At 35.6% G+C, this 19,539-nt stretch overlaps 1 protein-coding gene across 1 annotated transcript in view; it reads right to left on the minus strand.

Annotated features, from left to right (window-relative positions):
* Nucleotides 1-304: 304 nt before the first annotated feature.
* The window catches only part of TEX15 (testis expressed 15, meiosis and synapsis associated), a 75,008-nt gene continuing 55,773 nt past the window's right edge, over nucleotides 305-19,539 (minus strand). The window contains exons 7-10 of the mRNA XM_015145116.3: nucleotides 10,860-18,163; nucleotides 8,765-8,823; nucleotides 5,624-6,906; nucleotides 305-2,175 (exon numbers count right to left, since the gene is read on the minus strand). Of these exons, the coding sequence (XP_015000602.3) occupies nucleotides 2,138-2,175; nucleotides 5,624-6,906; nucleotides 8,765-8,823; nucleotides 10,860-18,163 (8,684 nt within the window). The 3' untranslated portion in view covers nucleotides 305-2,137. The remainder of the gene's footprint in view (nucleotides 2,176-5,623; nucleotides 6,907-8,764; nucleotides 8,824-10,859; nucleotides 18,164-19,539) is intronic.

Genomic DNA, 19,539 nt, shown 5'->3' on the forward strand with positions numbered 1-19,539 from the left:
CTGTAATGGCACGATCTCAGCTCACGGCAACCTCTGCCTCCTGGGTTCAGGCGATTCTCCTGCCTCAGCCTCCCGAGTAGCTGGGATTACAGGAGCCCGTCCCCACTCCCAGCTGATTTTTGTATTTTTAGTAGAGATGGAGTTTTGTCATATTGCTCAGGCTGGTCTCGAACTCCTGACTTCAGGTGATCCACCTGCTGCGGCCTCCAAAAGTGCTGGGATTACAGGCGTGAGCCACCGCGCCTGGCCCATATTTATGCTTATTATTCAAGAAATACAAAAGAAAAAAACCCTGAAATTAGAAGGAATCCAGTTTATTCAAATAATTCTTCTTTAACAATATTTACAAACAGGTTTCGCTTATAAAATTTGCTCAATTTTAATTTGTTCTAACATTTCGAATCAAAACACACACTTGAGGGAAAAATATTCAATTTTAAAATATTCTGTCAAGTACAGATTTTTTTAAAAATGTAACTGAATATTTAGGTAAGTCTTTAAGAAAAATTAAAACCCAAGAAATAAAAATATCACAAAGACAATGTCAACGGAATCTGGAAGTTGTTTAAAGGAAGAGTCCTTAACTAGAATATTTAACTTTTGGTTTACATATTAGTAGTAGTATTAACAACAAATGCCATAACATTTTACCATAACCAAACATAAACCAAATGACTGAGGGAAACATAAATCAAATGGCTGTTATTCATTTTTGGCTGTTATTTATTTTTGAATACCAGTTAATATTACTGCTTTCAAAGTTGTTCAGGAGTTCTGATTTTCACAGACTATTTACAAATAAAACTGCATGGACAAAATATAAATGTTTTAAAAATATTGTTTTAACTCTATTGTCTTCTCAAATCTCTTATTTCTTTCAGTTACAGTTCTTTGCTTGACCTTCCCTTTTAAAAGGTCTGTATGTTAAGCAGCTTAGATATTCTGAATTCCATCCTAGTTGGTTTAAGTGAGTATAAAGAGGCTTATCCTGCAGAGTCTGTCTTTCTGAATTGAAAAATTAGTTATTCTACACTAAACAAAGTAGAATTATAGTCTTTTCAAAGGCCTGTGCCAGATAACACAAAAAGTTTGCTTACATAAAAAGTTTGCAAAAACACTGAAGCTTTGCTAGTTATTTGTTGAGATTTGGCCAAACCAATTCTCTTGTCACATTTTAGGGCTAACCCTCGAGAAAGGTCTATCCAGTTGTGAGGACTTTATCTGACTAGGATCTTACAGAAAACAGGAACAGCTGTTGAGCAGGAAAGGTAATACATGAAAAGAGACCGCTCAAGACTGCAGTTACATACTATATCCTGTTGCCCTATGATGATTATTACTAAGAGAGTTTTTACTTTTGCAGAAGGTTAAAAAGAAAAATCTATGACAAGAGTACGAAAAAACTATTTGTGCCACATTGCTTAAATTACTGTAAAAAAAACTAACTGCATAAGCATAAACATTATTCTCTATTATTTGCTAAAAAGTCATTAAAAAACTATTTAAATTGTGAAATCCCAAAACAAAATAATCTTCTGGAAATGGCTCTTGTAGAAAACAGCATCGAAATATAATTAACTATAATTGCTTCCAACATAAAAATTTTAAAAATCTCTCCTCAAGGAAACACTGAGAGTATGCAAACCAATTTTTCTTATTAAAAATATTTTACAAGTAGAAACTATAAAATATTGAAATTGAAGGAATTTGCCATATCTGGCATAGAATTGTAAATTATATAATAAAGTGTCAAGCATTATAAAATTCTTGGTTTGATGACTAATGAAAAAAAATCCTGCTTTCTGCTCAAATGGCATAATGCCATCAACAATGTATTGAAACATATCAGAAGCAAGAATCTAGTTTTAAAGATTTTACCACTATTGCTTAACCTTGATCATATTACCCTCCCCTTATAAATTGCATGGAAATAATTCTGGTATATCAGAAGTTAGAAATTGATGTCCTGTGTGATAGGTGTTAAGATTATTGTATATTTTACAAAGGACCATATGATTTATATTTCCTACCACATTTACACACATTAAAAATCGTTAAATGTTAAAAAATATATAAGTAAAAAATATTTGGAAAAACTTGTTATGTCTTCTTTATTTCAATAGACAGAAGACTATTTTCAGTGTTGTGGATGAAAGGATTCTTGGTGCCATGGAGCTGGAAGACAAAACACCACAAAGATTTAAATAAACAAATAATTTAGACTAATGGTACATGATAGTATAGTGGAAAGAACCTGAGTTTAAATTACAGCTAAAGAGATCAAAGTGCTTATCTGCCCTTAAGTAGCCATAGGATCATCAGATCCTATGAAAGTTATTTAAGGCTCTCTGAGGAGTGGTTTCCCCATCTGTAGAAGAATAGCATCTCTGCATCTCTCTAAGGTATGCTGTGAAATTAAATGTAATAAAGGACAAAATGTGACTGGGACACAGGGCTCGAGCACTGTCCTTTAGTTCCATTTTCTGGTGTTGAATACAAGCACCACAAACAATATAGCGACAAATGGGTCCAAGAGATTTTCACATTTTTAGGAATGCAGTTCCTGTAAGTGGGAGAGGTGATTTCTGTGGAATATTTACAATCATGATAACTCAAAGATGTGATTATAACATTGCAACTACCTCCTTAATTTTTTTTAGAGTGACTTTTGGATATAAGTAAATGACTATTTCTTACTAATAGAACCAAGGAGGTAACAAAACAGGATTGAGAGTCATAGCTGGACTTGATTCCAAAGCTATCTTTTTAAATATCACAAATAGCTGAACTATTAAGAACAAAAGAAAGCCCAAACTATGAGAACCTTTCTGAAACAATTACAATCAAGATTTTCTATTTCAGAAATTAAAGTGTCCACTTTAATTCATAGGTTTGTCCCAACTACTATGCTTGGTGTTTATCATTACAGCATCAGCAATGATATCAAATTAATAAAAAAGGAAAAAGCAGAGTCATAGACTTTGTTCCTCTTTACATTTTCCCCTTTTATTTATTTATTCTTTTTGAGACAGAGTTTCACTCTGTTGCCCAGTATGGAGTACAGTGGTGTGATCTCGGCTCACTGCAACCTCTGCCTCCCAGGTCCAAGCCATTCTGCTGCCTCAGCCTCCCAAGTAGCTGAGATTACAGGCATGTGCCACCACACCTGGCTAATTTTATATTTTTAGTAAAGACGGGGTTTCGCCATGTTGTCCAGGCTAGTCTCAAACTCCTGACCTCAAGTGATCTGCCTGCCTTGGCCTCCCAGAGTGCTGGGATTACAGGTGTGAGCTACCGTGTCCGGCCTTTTCCCCCGTCTTTTTATCGTTTTCCGTATGTTCTGTCTTGGGTGAAAAAGTTCTAGCCCTGTGTAAAGTCATTTACTGAGGCAGGGAAGAAAGGGAAAGATACAGAGATTATTACAATACCACCTAATACTCACATCCCTTATGTGAGAAAAGCACACAAAAAGTACTACAGAAGTATGACAGAGATTGTCCTATGGTCCTGTGGGAGAACGTTAAGTTGTTCAACGTGGCTTGAATGCAGAGGTGGAAGTGGTGGGAGATTAGGTTGGATATAGAGGATTGTGTAGCTCTGCATTCCAGGCTAAAGTATTTGAATTTTATCCGACAGGTTATAGTGAATCAGTGATATAACTCCAATGCAGAGGTGCTGATGTAATCAGATTTCTCAATTAGAAACAGAACTATGTCAACAGGCTGCTTCTTGCTCAATTCAGATCTATGGCCTACGGCCCCTCAATTTTTTCCTACATACCAATTTGTAACAATATCCAGGGCTTAGAAACTTTTTAAAAGAAATTCTCTGGGCCTGATGCCTCACACCTCTAATCCCACACTTTCGAAGCCATGGGCAGGAGGATCACTTGAGGCCAGGAGTCCGAGACCACCCTAGGCAACACAGTAAGACCTCATCTCTACTAATATATATATATATATTTTGAGACTGAGTCTCCCTCTGTCACACAGGCTGGAGTGCAGTGGCGTGATCTTGGCTCACTGCAACCTCTGCCTCCCGGGTTCAAGTGATTCTCATGCCTCAACTTCCCGAGTAGCTGGGATTACAGGTGTGTGCTACCCAGCTAATTTTTGTATTTTCAGTAGAGAACAGGGTTTTGCCATGTTTTGCCTCAAGTGACCTGCCCACCTCCACCTCCCAAAGTGCTGGGATTACAGGTGCTCAGCCTCTACTAAAAATTAAAAATGAAAATAAAAATTAAAAATTATTTTTCTGATTTTTTTTGTTTTGTTTTTTGAGACAGAGTCTCGCTCTGTCGCCCAGGCTGGAGTGCAGTGGCGCGATCTCGGCTCACTGCAAGCTCCGCCTCCTGGGTTTACGCCATTCTCCTGCCTCAGCCTCCTGAGTAGCTGGGACTACAGGCGCCCGCCACCGCGCCCGGCTAATTTTTTGTATTTTTAGTAGAGACGGGGTTTCACCGTGGTCTCGATCTCCTGACCTGTGATCCGCCCGCCTCGGCCTCCCAAAGTGCTGGGATTACAGGCGTGAGCCACCGCGCCCGGCCAAAAATTAAAAATTATTAAAAATAATTAGCTGGACATGGTGATGCATGCCTGTAGTTGCAGCTACTTGGGATGCTGAAATGGGAGGACAGCTTGAGCCCAGGAGTTTGAGGTTTCAGTAAGTTATGAATGTGCCGCTGGACTCCAGCCCAGGCAACAGAATGAGACCCTGCCTTAAAAAAATTATCTTGCATTTCTCTGTATAAGATATTAAAAGATGGTTATTTTTTATTTAAAGTACCTTTTATCTTCAATGGCAGAATATTTGGTTGTTAGGGTAATGTTTTCTGCAGGATAATTGTTTTTATATTTTGCTTTAACTCTGATAAATGCACATTTCAATTTCATTAAAACACCTTTATTCTAATCATGCTATTTTAGAAGTGGAATTGAGCATTTTAGAAAGAAAAATTTTTATGTTACAGAGCAAACTATCAAGTTCCTCTACCAATACATTTTAATTAACTCGATTCACTCACACCAAGATACCGTATTAGATAACTGAAAGAAAGAGAACGGTTGTTTTATCTAATTGAAATTTATTTTCCCGCTTTAGTTTACTCTGTTTTTCTTCTATCAAAATCATGTATGTTTCATAGTAGATAATCTAGAAAATGCAAGAAAAAATTCTCTACACACCCCAAATTTTTTTACCTGAAGATAGACAAATTAAAATGTTGGTATATTTTATTTCAGTATTTCTATCTATTTCCATATTTATGTAGGTAAGTTTACATGATATAGTTTAAAAAAATCACATCAATAAAAACCCTTTAATGGTTGCATCATATTTCACTGTATCGATTAACTATAAGTTACTTAACTATTCCCTACAGTTGGGTTTTATTGAAGAACACATGAAGGATATATTAGTGATATTGACAGTTTTTTTGCTTGAATTTTTGACAACTCGATTTCCACCCTCTTTGCCCAGCCTATGGGCAATTCTACAAATCTGTACAGAAAAATGACTGCTCTCTCTCCCTCTAACTCATCACTTACTGTGAATTCCACTCACATAAATGGACACAGTTAAAAGTAACAACTCAATAAAGTAGGCATTAAAATGTGAAACTCACCATAAACCCAAGGAACTTCTGGAGGCACATCTCGATTAGGAAGGTAAGGGTATGTAGTTTGTGGTAATGGCTGATGAGAAGCATATTGTGAAAAAACTGGCTGCTGAAAATTATAAGCAGGTATTTGAGATTGAAAATACCCATTCACTGGCACAAAGCCATTTGCTTGTGGCTCCCCAGCAAAATAAGTAAAATATTGAGAGTACAGAAGATTAGAATGTGCGCCCTGGGCACACTGTGCACCCTGACCACTTGCCACTGTGGTCAACAGCCCAGAAGGAGGTGACTGTAGTTCATATGATGTTATCCCTTGGTATGTCTGGGTAATGCCATTGCCATTGCTGCTGCTATAATGATAAACACACCAAGCAGAGTATGGATATGAAGTTCCAAATAAATGCTCAGAAGAATTATATGTTGGGGTACATGCAGACTGTGGAAGTTCATTCCAATATGTGGCAGCATTCTGCATTAAGACTTTTGAAGTTTTGTCATTCTGTTGTTCAGAAAGAGAGTACTCTGCTCCTTGATTCACATTAAGGGTTATATGTCCAGATGCTCCAAAAGTATGCACAGTATTGGGATTCAATGTATTCTTCATGTATTTGTCCTCTGACTCAGTTTCTGCAGGCTGTAGTTTGTTGATCTGCAGAGCAGGAATTTTGTTCTGGATACAAATGGGTTCTGGAGAAGTCACGCATGAGGAATTTTTAATAGATGAATTTACTGTATCATTATCTTGAAGTTCGAAGACTGTGTCATTCATTTCTAGATCAGTATTGATATCTTTCACAAGACAGAAAATTGGCTTTGAGAGCACCGATGCATCAGGCACAAGAGAAACATCAGTTTCTGGGTTTATATCAGAAAGGCAGGAGTTTTGGGAGGGATCTGGGGAATTTTTAAGACATTTCTGCAAAAGTATCTCATGGCCTGGGGAAAATGTGCCATGTGTACTTTTTTGGTCACAAATTGCAAAAGCAGCACAATCTTTCTCATCACTTTTTGTTTCCACAGCACTAAAGTTCATATTTCTTTTCCTCATGCTATTTAAATTTTCCTGTTTTCCAGTGAAGTGGTCTGGCGCATCAGATGAAACAGTTAAGTCTATTTTGCTTTCTAACTTTGATGTGCAAGTGTCTTTTGGGTTCTCTAAGGGTAAAAGTGAGCCAGGTAGTGATCTTTGCATTTCAACCTTTTTTGACGTTAAATGATTTCTTTTCAGATTGTTAGATGAACTTGACACTATTTTGTTTTCGCTTTGGGGATGAGATCCTGTAGTCCTATTAGGTGCAACACATACATAAAAATGACTTTAAATATATAGTGTCACAAAATTCTAATGGAAATATATATTTGAAATTGTTATCCAGGAGAAGAGTTCTTATTTATGTTTTCCCATTCTATTGGCACTATACAAGTAACATTTTCCTAGTTCGACTGTCGTGGTTTGGATTTAGATACTTTTCCTACTGAAGATGATATGCTCTACATTTTAAATGTATTTCCAATATTGTAATAAACTATTTTGTGCTTTAGACATTTTCTAATGGAGGCTTTTAAAAGTAGAAAACTATCACTAGTCAACTGTGCAGTGTAGTTTTTTAATTCATACGCCTCCAGCCTGCTGATGATCTTCATTACTTGTAAATAGCTATAAGTAACTGGTAAACTACCAGCTGTAACCCCTGCCTTCCCACCAAAGATTTCTTCCCTCTCTGTTAGAACAGACTAATATGTTTTTGTCTGTTCATCTTTGAGAATAGGAAAAGCAGACCTCCAAAATTTCTTGCCAACTTAATAGCCTTGAAATTATTAGCTAAATTCAGACAGTCTCAAGCAGCTGAGAGAAGCATCCATATGGGAATTGTCTAGAGCCAGACAGTTAATACAGGTCCCTGAGGTAATTTTATATATATATACACACACACACACACATGTACATACACACATACATATATATGTGTGTATAAATATATACATATATATACACATATATACATATACATACATACATAAATATACATATTTATATACTTTTTTTTTTGACACAGAGTCTCACTCTATCACCTAGGCTGGAGTGCAGTGGCACCATCTCAGCTCACTGCAACCTCCGCCTCCTGAGTTCAAGTGATTCTCCTGCCTCAGGCTCCCAAGTAGCTGGGATTACAGGCACCTGTCACTACGCCCAGCTAGCTTCTGTATTTTTTAGTAGAGATGGGGTTTCACCATGTTGGTCAGGCTGGTCTCAATCTCCTGACCTCAGGCGATCCACCTGCCTTGGCCTCCCAAAGTGCAGGGATTACAGGTGTGAGCCACCACACCCAGCCAGTAATTATATTTTTTGGTGCTTTATGAAATTCTTAAATTATATGAGGAAATACTATGTTGAGAAGGGAAAAGTAGTACTATTTTTCTGTAGTCAAGAAAAATTCATCTTTGGCCTGGAATTCACATATCCCACTCAACAAACTAAAAGCTCTATATTTCACTGAATTCAGCCCCACTGAAACATCACCAGAAATGCGATAAAATAAAAAGTATACTTTCTGAGAACTCAAAGTATATTATGGGAATTGATGACTATGTAGGTTCTCATTAAAATGCCAGTTTTGAAATTTGCTGTTCTTCAAAATGCACGAGTTAAAAAAAAAGTAATCTTATCACTTGTCCTATTTTTAAAAGTCCCTTTTTGGTTTTAAAAGTCCTTTTTTGGTAAACCACTTATAAGCCCCATCAATTCTTTAAGTATTGTATCGTATCTTATAAATATACAAATTTTTCTTTCTCATTCTCTGAAACAATCACCCTTTTCTAACCCTTGGCTGACTTCTAACTATTCTCAGAATATTCTTAACCTTTAAATCACTGAAAAAGCACATTTCACATGACTTTAGCCTTTAATATTTGCAGAATGAAGTTCAAATTCCTTAAGCTGAATTTAAGAATGTATAATTTCAAACAAATTTCTTTTTCCTTAGCTTATTCTCATCCCCTAAGTTACATGTATGATCCAATGACATTATATAAATAATTGTGTTTATTCTAATTGTGTTATTCTAATTGTTATTCTAATTGAACAAAATTGCCCAATTTTGTTCAATTTTTTTTTTTCCACATAGGGCTGATAGGAACTCCTACCTTGGATGCTTGAATGTTGCATTTTCTCTGTTGATTTTTGTGACACCTTTCATGTCTACCTGTGTTTAAAAGATACAAAGAAAATCTTCATTAGTGATGACAAACTGTAATAAAAGTAATTATTTCAATATTAGATATTTGTAATTGTTTGTTCGACCATCATCTAAAGTTAAACTCATTAATTATCACTTCCCTGCAGAAAGTAGTGACTCTCCTAGACTTCCCATATTTCACATATGTTTGGAGTAACTTTTAAAAAAAGAAATTTGCAACATTTTTCTTATCTTCACATTTTTTTTTTTTTGAGACAGTCTCACTCTGTCACCCAGGTTGAAGTGCAGTGGCATGACCTTGGCTCACTACAACCTCCAGGTGCAAGCGATACTCCTGCCTCAGACTCCTAAGTAGCTGGGACTAAAGGTGCCCACCACCACACCCAGATGATGTTTATATTTTTAGTAGAGATGGGGTTTCACCATGTTGGCCAGGCTAGTCTCGAACTCCTGACCTCAGGTGATCCACCTGCCTCAGCCTCCCAAAGTACTGGGATTACAGGCAAGAGCCACCACACCTGACCCTTAAAACTAATCTTGAAGTCCATTTATGACTGTTCCCTCTTTTATGTCCTTTCTTGTATACCAGTTGTGAAGCCCCATCAATTCTTTAAGTCATGTCTGTCAATAAAAATTTTCCTTTCTAACACCTTTTACTAAGCCATGGCTGACTTATTACTATAAGTAGTACTATATACAGTACTACTATGTACTACTATATATACTTCTATAGAAGATGTATATGACTTATATACTCAGAATCTATCTGTTAAATCATTGGAAAAACGAATTTCATATGACAGCACACTTCAATGTGTACAGAATGAAGGTCAAACTCCTTAGGTCTAATTTAAGATATTCCATAACCTGAAAAAACCTTCTCCATCCATAGATTATTCTTACCCACTAAGTTAAATTGTTCCAGACTTAATTTAAAACTATTATATATATAGATATAAAAAAATGTTTTTGAAACAGTCTTACTCTGTCCACCCTGGTTGGAGTGCAGTGGTATAATCCTGGCTCACTGCAACCTCTGCCCCTGTGCTCAAGCAATCCTACTTCAACCTCCCAAGTAGCTGGGACTACAAGTGTATGCCACCATGTCTGGCTAACTTTTTGTTATTTTTAGTAGAGATGAGGTCTCACCATGTTGCCCAGGCTGGTCTTGAACTCCTGGACTCAAGCAGTTCGCCCACTTTGGCCTCCCAAAGTGCTGGGATTACAGGCGTGAGCTATCGCACCCAGCTGCATATAAGTTTCTTTTTTAAACTTCTGAACTAAGCCGTATTGAACAGCTGTAAGAGAAACCTCTTAGAGCAGAGCTGAGACAACTGTCAGTAAGGGCTCTGGAGGCCAGACTGCCTGGTTTAGATCTGCGTGCTCCCATTTACTAAACTCTGTGACCCTGCAATAGTCATTTCCTCTATGTCCCAGTTTCCTTATCTTTAAGTAAGATAATAGGAAATACATCATAAGGGATTTTGTATAAAATAAATCAGTACCAAGTACATATTAAACGCTTTGGACAATTTGTTAAAATGTATTTAATATAGGACTTTTAACTCCTTGATAATTATCTTTTGAAAAAAATATCTGTCCTATTTCTCCATTCGGATGATAATGGTCAAGAAGACAGGCTTCGTTAGCCACTTTTGAATATTCACTACACCGGGCATAGGCTTGCTATACAGAAAAGCTACTCAATAAATATTGGTCACTCACTCAGTGTTCGCAATATTGAACTCTCCCTTAAGAAGCTTTTAAAATTCACATCCTTCCAAAAAATGTTTTCTAAGTTAAAACATTTAATTTTATGTTTAAGAAGTAAACATTTGCAAGGTATCACCTATACATATAATTTATGTATCATTTTATAGATAATATGAATTGTTTAAATCAGTATTATAGTTAGTAAATTCATTTTGCCAGACAATTTACCATTCTCAACATTTAGAATTCTGCAGACTACTTGTTTGCTTATGAGTAGACTTGTTTTCAAAAATAATACTTATAAAAGTTATGTTTTAAATCATTCATACCTTTAGTTTTTTACAACTGGAAATAGTAGTATTTTTCTGTTGTTCCTGAGAGTCTTCACATTTGTCTACAGTGCTCGGTCGTTTTTTAGAGGAATTTGAAATGTTTTTGTTTATGCACTCTGATATTGGGGGCACCATCATAGAAATACCAAATTTATTGTTATTTCCTCCAGGTTTTACAACATGAATATTCATTTTTTCTTTTGTCTTCAGCTGTAAAATCTTCCTTCCATTATACAGCATTTGGCATAGAAAAAAGGAAATAGTTAGTTCAGCATTTTTAGCACATATAATCTTCATATGTTCAATCGTTTTCATGACTTTCATAATATGGGCCATTTTTCCTAAATCTTTCCTAGGGGCAGACATTACATTCTTCAGCAGTGTAGAAAATTGATTGTAGTTGTATTCTAACTCCATCATGGTGCTTCCGTAATTTATGGATGTTATATATGGCACAAAGTCAATATATGTGGAAATAAAATACTTGGAGTTCTTCAGAAGCTTTTTTATTTCTGAAAGTTCTTGAAGTTCTCTTGAGAGCAAATGAATAGCATATGAGCGATTAACAGCTTCATCATATTTGTAGATAATATCCAGATCTTTCTTAAGTTCGGAAATAGCACTCTCTATCACTTTCCAAAGGCAAACATCTGTTGAGTTATCTTTAAGAAATGAAAAAGAAGTCATTTTTTCTTGGCACTGAACCAGCTCAGGAAGAAGTGACAAATCAAACCAAAGCATACCTCGAAACCTCTGTTTGTCTAGCTTCTTTGCTATTGAGTTTTTAAGAAAGTGAATTGTTTCTGAGACCATGACGATTTCAATATACATTTCAATAGCTTCAGGCTTTAAAAGTATAGCCTCATGGCTGTGGTTTTTCACCACGTCTAAAACATTTTCTTCTGTGATAAAAATATTATCCATGTTATCATCTTGTAGCATTTGAAAGTATTTTTTTAAAATTTCTAAGTGATCTGTACATCTCAAGGTGAGATCTTGTAATTTTTTAAGGTCTGCAAATTCAGCTTGATCCAATATCTCACTAATACAATAAATATCTGGGTGTGTAAGCAAACTACTGCTAAACTTAGAATTTTCTATGCCAATGGTTGCTTTGTTTATTGGATGATCTGATTTTCTGGAGGCAATTATAGTATCCTCCTCAAGCCCAACAGGGGAAATTGGCTCATTGTTTAAATCCTTAGACAAAGTATCATATATCTTCTGCAACTTAGAAAAAGCACATCTATTCACTCTGAGTAGCCTTTCTTTGTCCTCCTTTTGTGAGTATTTTTTGCTGAAGGATTGTGTTTTCTCTTTCCAAACAAGATTTTTTGCAGCATCAAAAAAGATATGTTCCAGACCATAAAGAGATATTTTAATACATACTGCCTCGTTGTTCTTAATAAAATTAACCTTTGAGGAGATCATTTCTATTATAATCCACAGATGGTCCTGTTTTCCTGGATACGAATGAACTTTAGGAGAGTCCTCACATGCACTGATCAACTTTAAAGTACTTTTTCTTAAGATTTCCAGGTCTTCTAAATTATCTCCAAAGTTAACTCCACAAGTAAATGGAACAGAAAGAGAAAAGTCAAAGCAATCAGAACAATGCTCCATTATGGCTTCACATTCATTAACCTGTCGTTTGTACTTTAAGAATACATAGTATGAATTCTTTTCCCTTTTTGTTTCTTCAAGTAATTCAACTAATTGATCATGGTAAGTCTGTAACTCACAGAATGCATTATATTTTAATCTTCCTTGGAAACCAGGATAGAAATTAGACTGCTGTTGAAATCCACGTGGTTTTCCAAGAAGCTCAGCGTACAGTGTTTCATCATACCAAAGCAAGCTTCGGAATGTTGGTTCACCTTCTAAGCGCCTTTTTTTGTTTTCAATGAATTGAATTGTTTCCATCATCATTTGAAGTTCTACCAAAGTGTCAACAGCAGATGGTTTTAATGTGTGCTTGCAATTATTCCATAGGTTTTGGTCTACCAACAGTTCTCTTGAAATCAGGATTTGTTCAACTGAACATTCTTGCTTTCTTTCAAAAGCTTCCACAAATAAAGGGAGAATATTTAGACAAACCTTAGTTTCTTCCTGTAGAATCTGCAAAGATGATGCTTCATCTGCCCTCTGCAAAATTTGAGACAGATTAGCTATAAAGGCCGTATGATTAGCTGAGCAATGTTTTTCTTTAAGTTCACTCATGTATGATGCAGGTTTCTTCAGAAGAGTAGTGACTTTACAGGTTTCAGAGTGGGCAAGTAAAATAGGTGTATGATTAACTCCTAGAATCCCTGGTTTGGAAATATAGGCTATTTCTGAATGTAATGTCAAGTCAGACTGCGAGTCATTAGTAACTTTAATTTCCGCCTTCTCTCTTTTGTTAAGCGGATTAGAAACTGTGTTCTTCAAAGAGACTGACTCAGTAGTATTATTTTTAGTGCTTAGATGGGAATCAATCAAATTAGTTTTAATAATTTTCTCATTTAAGCAGCATTCTTCTGAGATCTGATTATTTTGATTTTTGTACTCAGTATTAACAGCTGATCCTTCAGTCATGCTACTTTTGTAAACAGAATCTTTTGCTTTTTCCACTTGTTTAACTTTCCACATTATTCTGTCCTCAGTGTCTTTCTTCGCAATACATGTTTCTGAAGAGGAGCCTTTTACATTATCTTTTAAAAGCAGAGAACTATCACTGGAAGATAATTTCACTATATTTTCCCCATAACTTCTACTTTCTTCAGTTACTGATGCTATATCCAACTCATAATTCTCAGTGACATTTGTTTCATTCCCATCTGTATGGAGGCAATTACCTGAAGAGCACTGTTCCGTCTTAAGAAGCTCTTTTCCTCTACAGCTCTGCTCACGGCATGGTATAGTAGTGGATGCTGCAAAAGAATCTATAGTAGGAATTCTCTGTTTATCCAAGTAAGATTTTGAAGATTCTCCCTCACTATCTGTCACTGCAGAGGCTGATAACTGAGGAATACTGTACTTTTTACTTGCTATCAAAGTTAGGTTTAATGGGTCCATAAGGAAGTTTCCTGTAATAATGCTTTGCTTGCATCTCTCGATAGGAGCTGTCCACTTTACTTCCAGGTTTCTTTTATAATCAGATAAAGTAAGGTTTTCTTGTTGGTAGAGATCATTTAAAAAGTGCTTCACATTTGAATCTAACACTGAAATAAGTACATCAGTTTTCACCTTTGTGCAACCTATGCAAGTTGCATCATAATCGTTGCCTGTACTATAATTTATATTTTCTTTTATGCAACTTAAAGATATGGAATTACTTTCATTTATTACTTGATTAGCCTCACAACTGTTTTCTTTAGTTGTATCTTTAACATTATGATTTGCTGAATGTTTTTCAAGCTTTTCATGTTTACTAGTGCTAGATAAAAACTTTGTATCAATTTGATTTTCTTTTTCAATTAGTTTCTCATCTGAGTGATCTGGGGAAAACAGACATCCAGTTTTTCCAGAAAAGGGCTGATGTTCTTCTGATAAACTTGGATTGCTTACACTGCTATTATAATAAACTGACTGACTTGTACTTTGGGATGTGGAAGATATAGGCAACTGTGATTCAGGATGTTCCTGATTATGAAATTCTCCCACGTGAATAGTGGGGTGACTTTTTGAGACACCGCTAGCCATACTTTTCCTAGAAAGGCATTGTTTCTCTCCACTTGTATTGTAAGACTTGTGCTTTGACACATAGGTTAACGATTTAGAAATATCAGCTTTTGGAGCTCTTTTCTTTCTCCGTTTGTCATATTTTCTTTTTGACAAAAAATGCTTAGTAGAATAATATTTTCTTCGAGATACAGAACTATAATCTTGAAGGTCACAACTTTCCCAGAAATTATTGCATATTATTGCATATGATTTTGGTAATGGGCCCTTTCTTTTTTCTCCTACTTTAGTTATAAGCTGCAAAGATGTGTGAACTCTTCTATGAGCTTTTTTTAAGTGAGTAACTGCTTTGTCTAGTTTTTTGGAAAGACATTTGCTTTTGCATAAAGATGCTTCACCACTTAGGATATTTAGGACACTCTTAATGTGCTTTTCTGACTGTGAAAATGTTTTAATTCGTCCTTGGGATAATGAAGAAAAACACTCAGATGAGTCTTGACTGGTTAGCCTCCTCTTTCTCCCATAAATTTTATGTTGTCTTAAATCTTTATGTATGTTCTGATCCCTGGAAGATGTATGTAGCTTCCTTTTGCTAATTCTTGATTCTACCTCCTTTTTATTTTTGGTATCATTATAGTCAGTTTTTGATTTTGTAAAGAAACATGTGCTTCCATTATCTACTGTTGTGACATTAGAAGGTTCACTAGACAAAGATTCACTGTTTTGATTTTTAGACCTATGATTCACATCTGTATTATGACTCAAGTCAAAAGAAAGGGAGATTTCAGATTTACTCATTGGTCCTGATTCTTGCCTTATATTATCAACTTTATCTTCACATGGATAATCCGAATTTTCACCAGAAGGCTGGGAATAAACGTCAAATCCTAGAATTTCTCCATCTTCCTTATTTATTTCTGGTTTTGTGGCTTCAGTTACATGTGTGTAGAAATTATCTTTCAATGCAAGGGAGTCAACTGTCGGGCTGAATCCTGGCCTAAATATATTAGTAATTCTAATTTGTAGATCTGGAAGTAAAATTGGGCTGGGAAGCTCCGTTTCACTGCTTTGTGTAGAGGAATAAAAATAGTTACTTTCCTTAGAATAATGCTGATCACTATTTTCCCTTCCTGCGGTGCTTTCCAAAACTTCCATCTCCCCATTATCGAGTGCTAATATACCTTCCCAACTGATACGAGACTTCAGAGCCTTGTATGAGGTCACAAATTCCTCACAAAGCATGTTTTCATGGCTGTGTGTATCTTGTTGAAATATAAAAGCATCATCACAATCTTCTAATTCTATTTCAATTTCACTTTCCAATTCAATGCTTTGAAGAACTAAGTTCTCATTTATTGATTGATGAAAAGATTCTTGTGATTTATTTTTATCCTTATCAATTTCACAATCGGAAACCCTATGTTTTACTAACAAACCAAAATCTGGACTTTCAGAAGAACAAGTTTCTTTAAACTGGTATATTTGGTGTTCGTCATCACTTATGCTTAATACAGGCATAGTAGCACTAGCTATCTGTACTGCAGCATTTGAGGCTACACACACTGAAGAACTTGCAATTTCAGGAAACGCTGTGGAAGCCAAATGCTCTACACTTCTTCCAGTATTTTCAGTATCTTTTTGTTTCATGGCACTAATGGTATCTTCTTCACTCTCTAATAATGCAGTTGCTGCTGACACATATTTTTTTCTGCAAATCAAGTTAAATGTAGCAGAAAATTCTTCAGAACTCAAAATTTCTATATTGTTGTAATTTTTCTCCTCCTTTTCATCTATATAGCTGAAATTTTCATTTGTATGAGAATCCTGCTTTTTGTCTCCATATATATTCTCTATGTTGTTTTCTACAGATGAAGCATTATTCTCTTTAGCCTCATTTTGGCTTTCTTTATAATTATCTCTTTGTTCTTTGAAATTAACATTCAGGCATATATCGTTTAACTGTGAGTTACAGAACAGACTGTGATCCTGACCCCTATCTTCAACATAAGCAGTTTCTTTATAGTCTCTCTGAATGTCCTCTAATGACACTGGTTCATTTTCATTTTTCCTGTGGACACATATATGTTTTCTAGTTATGCTGCAATTTGAATTGTCATGAGCTGTTTCTATGTTATAAGAGGAAATAACTGTATCAATGAGCATTTCTTTGGCCTCGGGTATGTCTTTTGGTTTCGGGAAAGCTTTAGTTATAATGCTAGCACAATTTGCATTTATTTTCCCCAATTTCAGTTCCATTAGCTTTTGAGAAATGGCTAAACTTGTGTGAATGTTATCCTCATACTCCACAGAGTGCTGAGGATGCTTTTGTGACAGGCTCTCTAAACTTGGAGTAATTTGCCATTCCAATGCTAGATGATCTAGTTCATCCTTATCCTTTATGGTAGATGTAGAAGATTTTGGTATTTCTAACTCTTGAGTAATTAATATTTTACCACAGCTTTTCTCGAAAGAATTATGACTCTCACTCTCTTTGTATTCTTGGTGCAAAACAATGTAATTATCCATTGGACTGATTTTTGTTTCATTAGTGAAATCATTATCAATTTCTTTCCACGAAGTTTGCTTTTCTTCATGTTTGGAATTGTCCTTCAGGTCAGTGAAGTTTTTCATCTTTCCAGTATTTTGAAGGTATTCATCAATGCTTACTTTCTTTTTGAGTGGAAAAATTGTAGACATTTGGTGACCAGTCTGATAAATGGTTTTTAAATCAGAAGACTGCGATTCCTGAGAAATACGACTATTATACTCTTTTTTATAAGCATTACCCAACTCCTGTTGGGCTCTCTGAACCTTCTCCTCACTGTGGTTTTGGTTCTCAACCTCTGACACTACATTTGACACAGAAATTGGGAAGGAAAAATTGCCTTGGTCCTTACATTGCCCGGCCATGGTAACTTTATTGGGAGGTACGCAGTCATAGTCCTCAGAGCCTGTGTTGTGAGCCCAAGATTGTGAATCATTAACACAAGTTTTAAAGCAAGGGGCATCCAAACAATTAGTAAGAACAGCACAATCACCAGGGACAACTTCTGAGGAGGAGGCAGAATTAGATGGTGTTGATTTTATTTCTGAATTAACATTATCTAAACTCTTCTCAAACTGCAAAATCTCATTTAAGCCTGCAGTATTACTCTGTTCTCCCATACTTTCTTCTCTCCTCATCAGTCTTGGGTCTTTGATGAATTTTGAAGTAGTAACTGTGCTTGAGCCAGTATTGTTGGGAAGAGGAAAAGCAGCATTAAGACTACTTAAAATATTTTTAAGACTTGTCCAATTTAACAAAAGGTCACCATTAACACTTTCTTTGGCATCACTGGGCATAAGTGGAAGGTCTGAATCATGTGCAAGTACTTGAGAAGTGTCTCTAATTTCTGCTAAATTGTGCTCTGCCTGTCCATTGTATGTTTCAGGTATAGAAATGTTTCCATTTTGTACATTTCCATAGGAGTCAGAAATATGTGAGTTGGAAGGATTTATCTCTGAATTTAGTATATTGCATAAACAGTTTTCTTGAATAAATGGATCTACAGGTTTCTTGAAATGCTCAAAGATGACAGTAGCATCTTTTCCTTTTCCAATTCTTTTGGCCACTGTACAGTTATTCAGAGAGCATGTTCTTTCTGTGGAAATAAGAAGACAAATTTGAAAAAAGTGTGTTTCTATAGACAACTTTTATACAGGTACACTGTGTCAAGTAATTTTAATTGAAAGTTCAGCTAATAACCTAATGATGATTAAAATGTGTTTTCAACAGAAAAAGCAGAGAAGGGGATGATTAACAAATAAAATATAAATGATGTAGCATGAAATTCTCCTAGTCTAGAAACCTTAATAAAGAATATTTGCCATGAAAATTTAATTCTGACAAACAATAGAAAAAAACTGAATAGGGGCCGGGCACGGTGGCTCACACTTGTAATCCCATTACTTTGGGAGGCCGAGGTGGACATATCATGAGGTCAGGAGTTCGAGACCAGCCTGGCCAACATGGTGAAACCCCGTCTCCGCTAAAAATAATAAAAAAAAATTAGCCAGGTGTGGTGGTGGGTGCCTGTAATCCCAGCTACTCAGGAGGCTGAGGCAGGAGAATTGCTTGAACCTAGGAGGCGGAGGTTGCAGTGAGCAGAGATCGTGCCACTGAACTCCAGCCTGGGCAACAGAACAAGACTCCATCTCGGGGGCTGGGGGCAGAGGTGGAGAAGAACAAAACTAAATAGGAATAAAAATATTTTCCCAATAGATAACAGCTCTCTTATATTAATTTTCTATATTCAGATGTTTAATATTAGTATCTACATGTAAGAAGGCAAAATAATCTCCCTCTATCTACTACCATTACCTTGCTTCTCCCTCTACCATGGGAGAAAAAAAAGGAAAGGAACGGGGAGTGAGGTGGAAAAACAGGGAAAGGAAAACCCAAAAAGTTCCATAAAATCTTTCCCAAGAGCCAAAGCAAACTACTATTCCTCTTTTGCAGTAAAATAAATGTTCCTGCAAATAATTTATGTAAACAAAAACCTGGAAAATAAAAGCAAACTTTAAAAATAATTTATAAAAATTATTTCTAAAATTTCCTAAGAAACCTCATGTAATCATGAATTTACAAAATGCATATTTAACAAGTAAATAATAATTTCTCATAAATGTTCACCAAACATTCACAGCTAAGTAACAGACTAAAAATACCTTTACTAAAACAGGAATTAATGATGAGAAATTGCTTGTGACATCTACAAAATATATGAAGTTATCATGTCACTGACGAGTACCACAAGGTTTTTTTTTCACAGTAAGAGAGCTATGTTGAAGATTTCTAAATTCTACTACCATTTGTGATTTTATTACTTACAGTAAGCTATCATGGAAATACGACCACATATGAAGAGATGTAGTTCTTAAAAGAGTAGGGAGTATAATGGAGAAGAAAATGGAAATGTAGACTCCTACACCACCTTATCCCAAAATAAAATTTGCTATTTAAAAAACTCCATAAAAC

This window comes from Macaca mulatta, chromosome 8, assembly GCF_049350105.2.
Source record: "Macaca mulatta isolate MMU2019108-1 chromosome 8, T2T-MMU8v2.0, whole genome shotgun sequence".
Taxonomy (NCBI): domain Eukaryota; kingdom Metazoa; phylum Chordata; class Mammalia; order Primates; family Cercopithecidae; genus Macaca; species Macaca mulatta.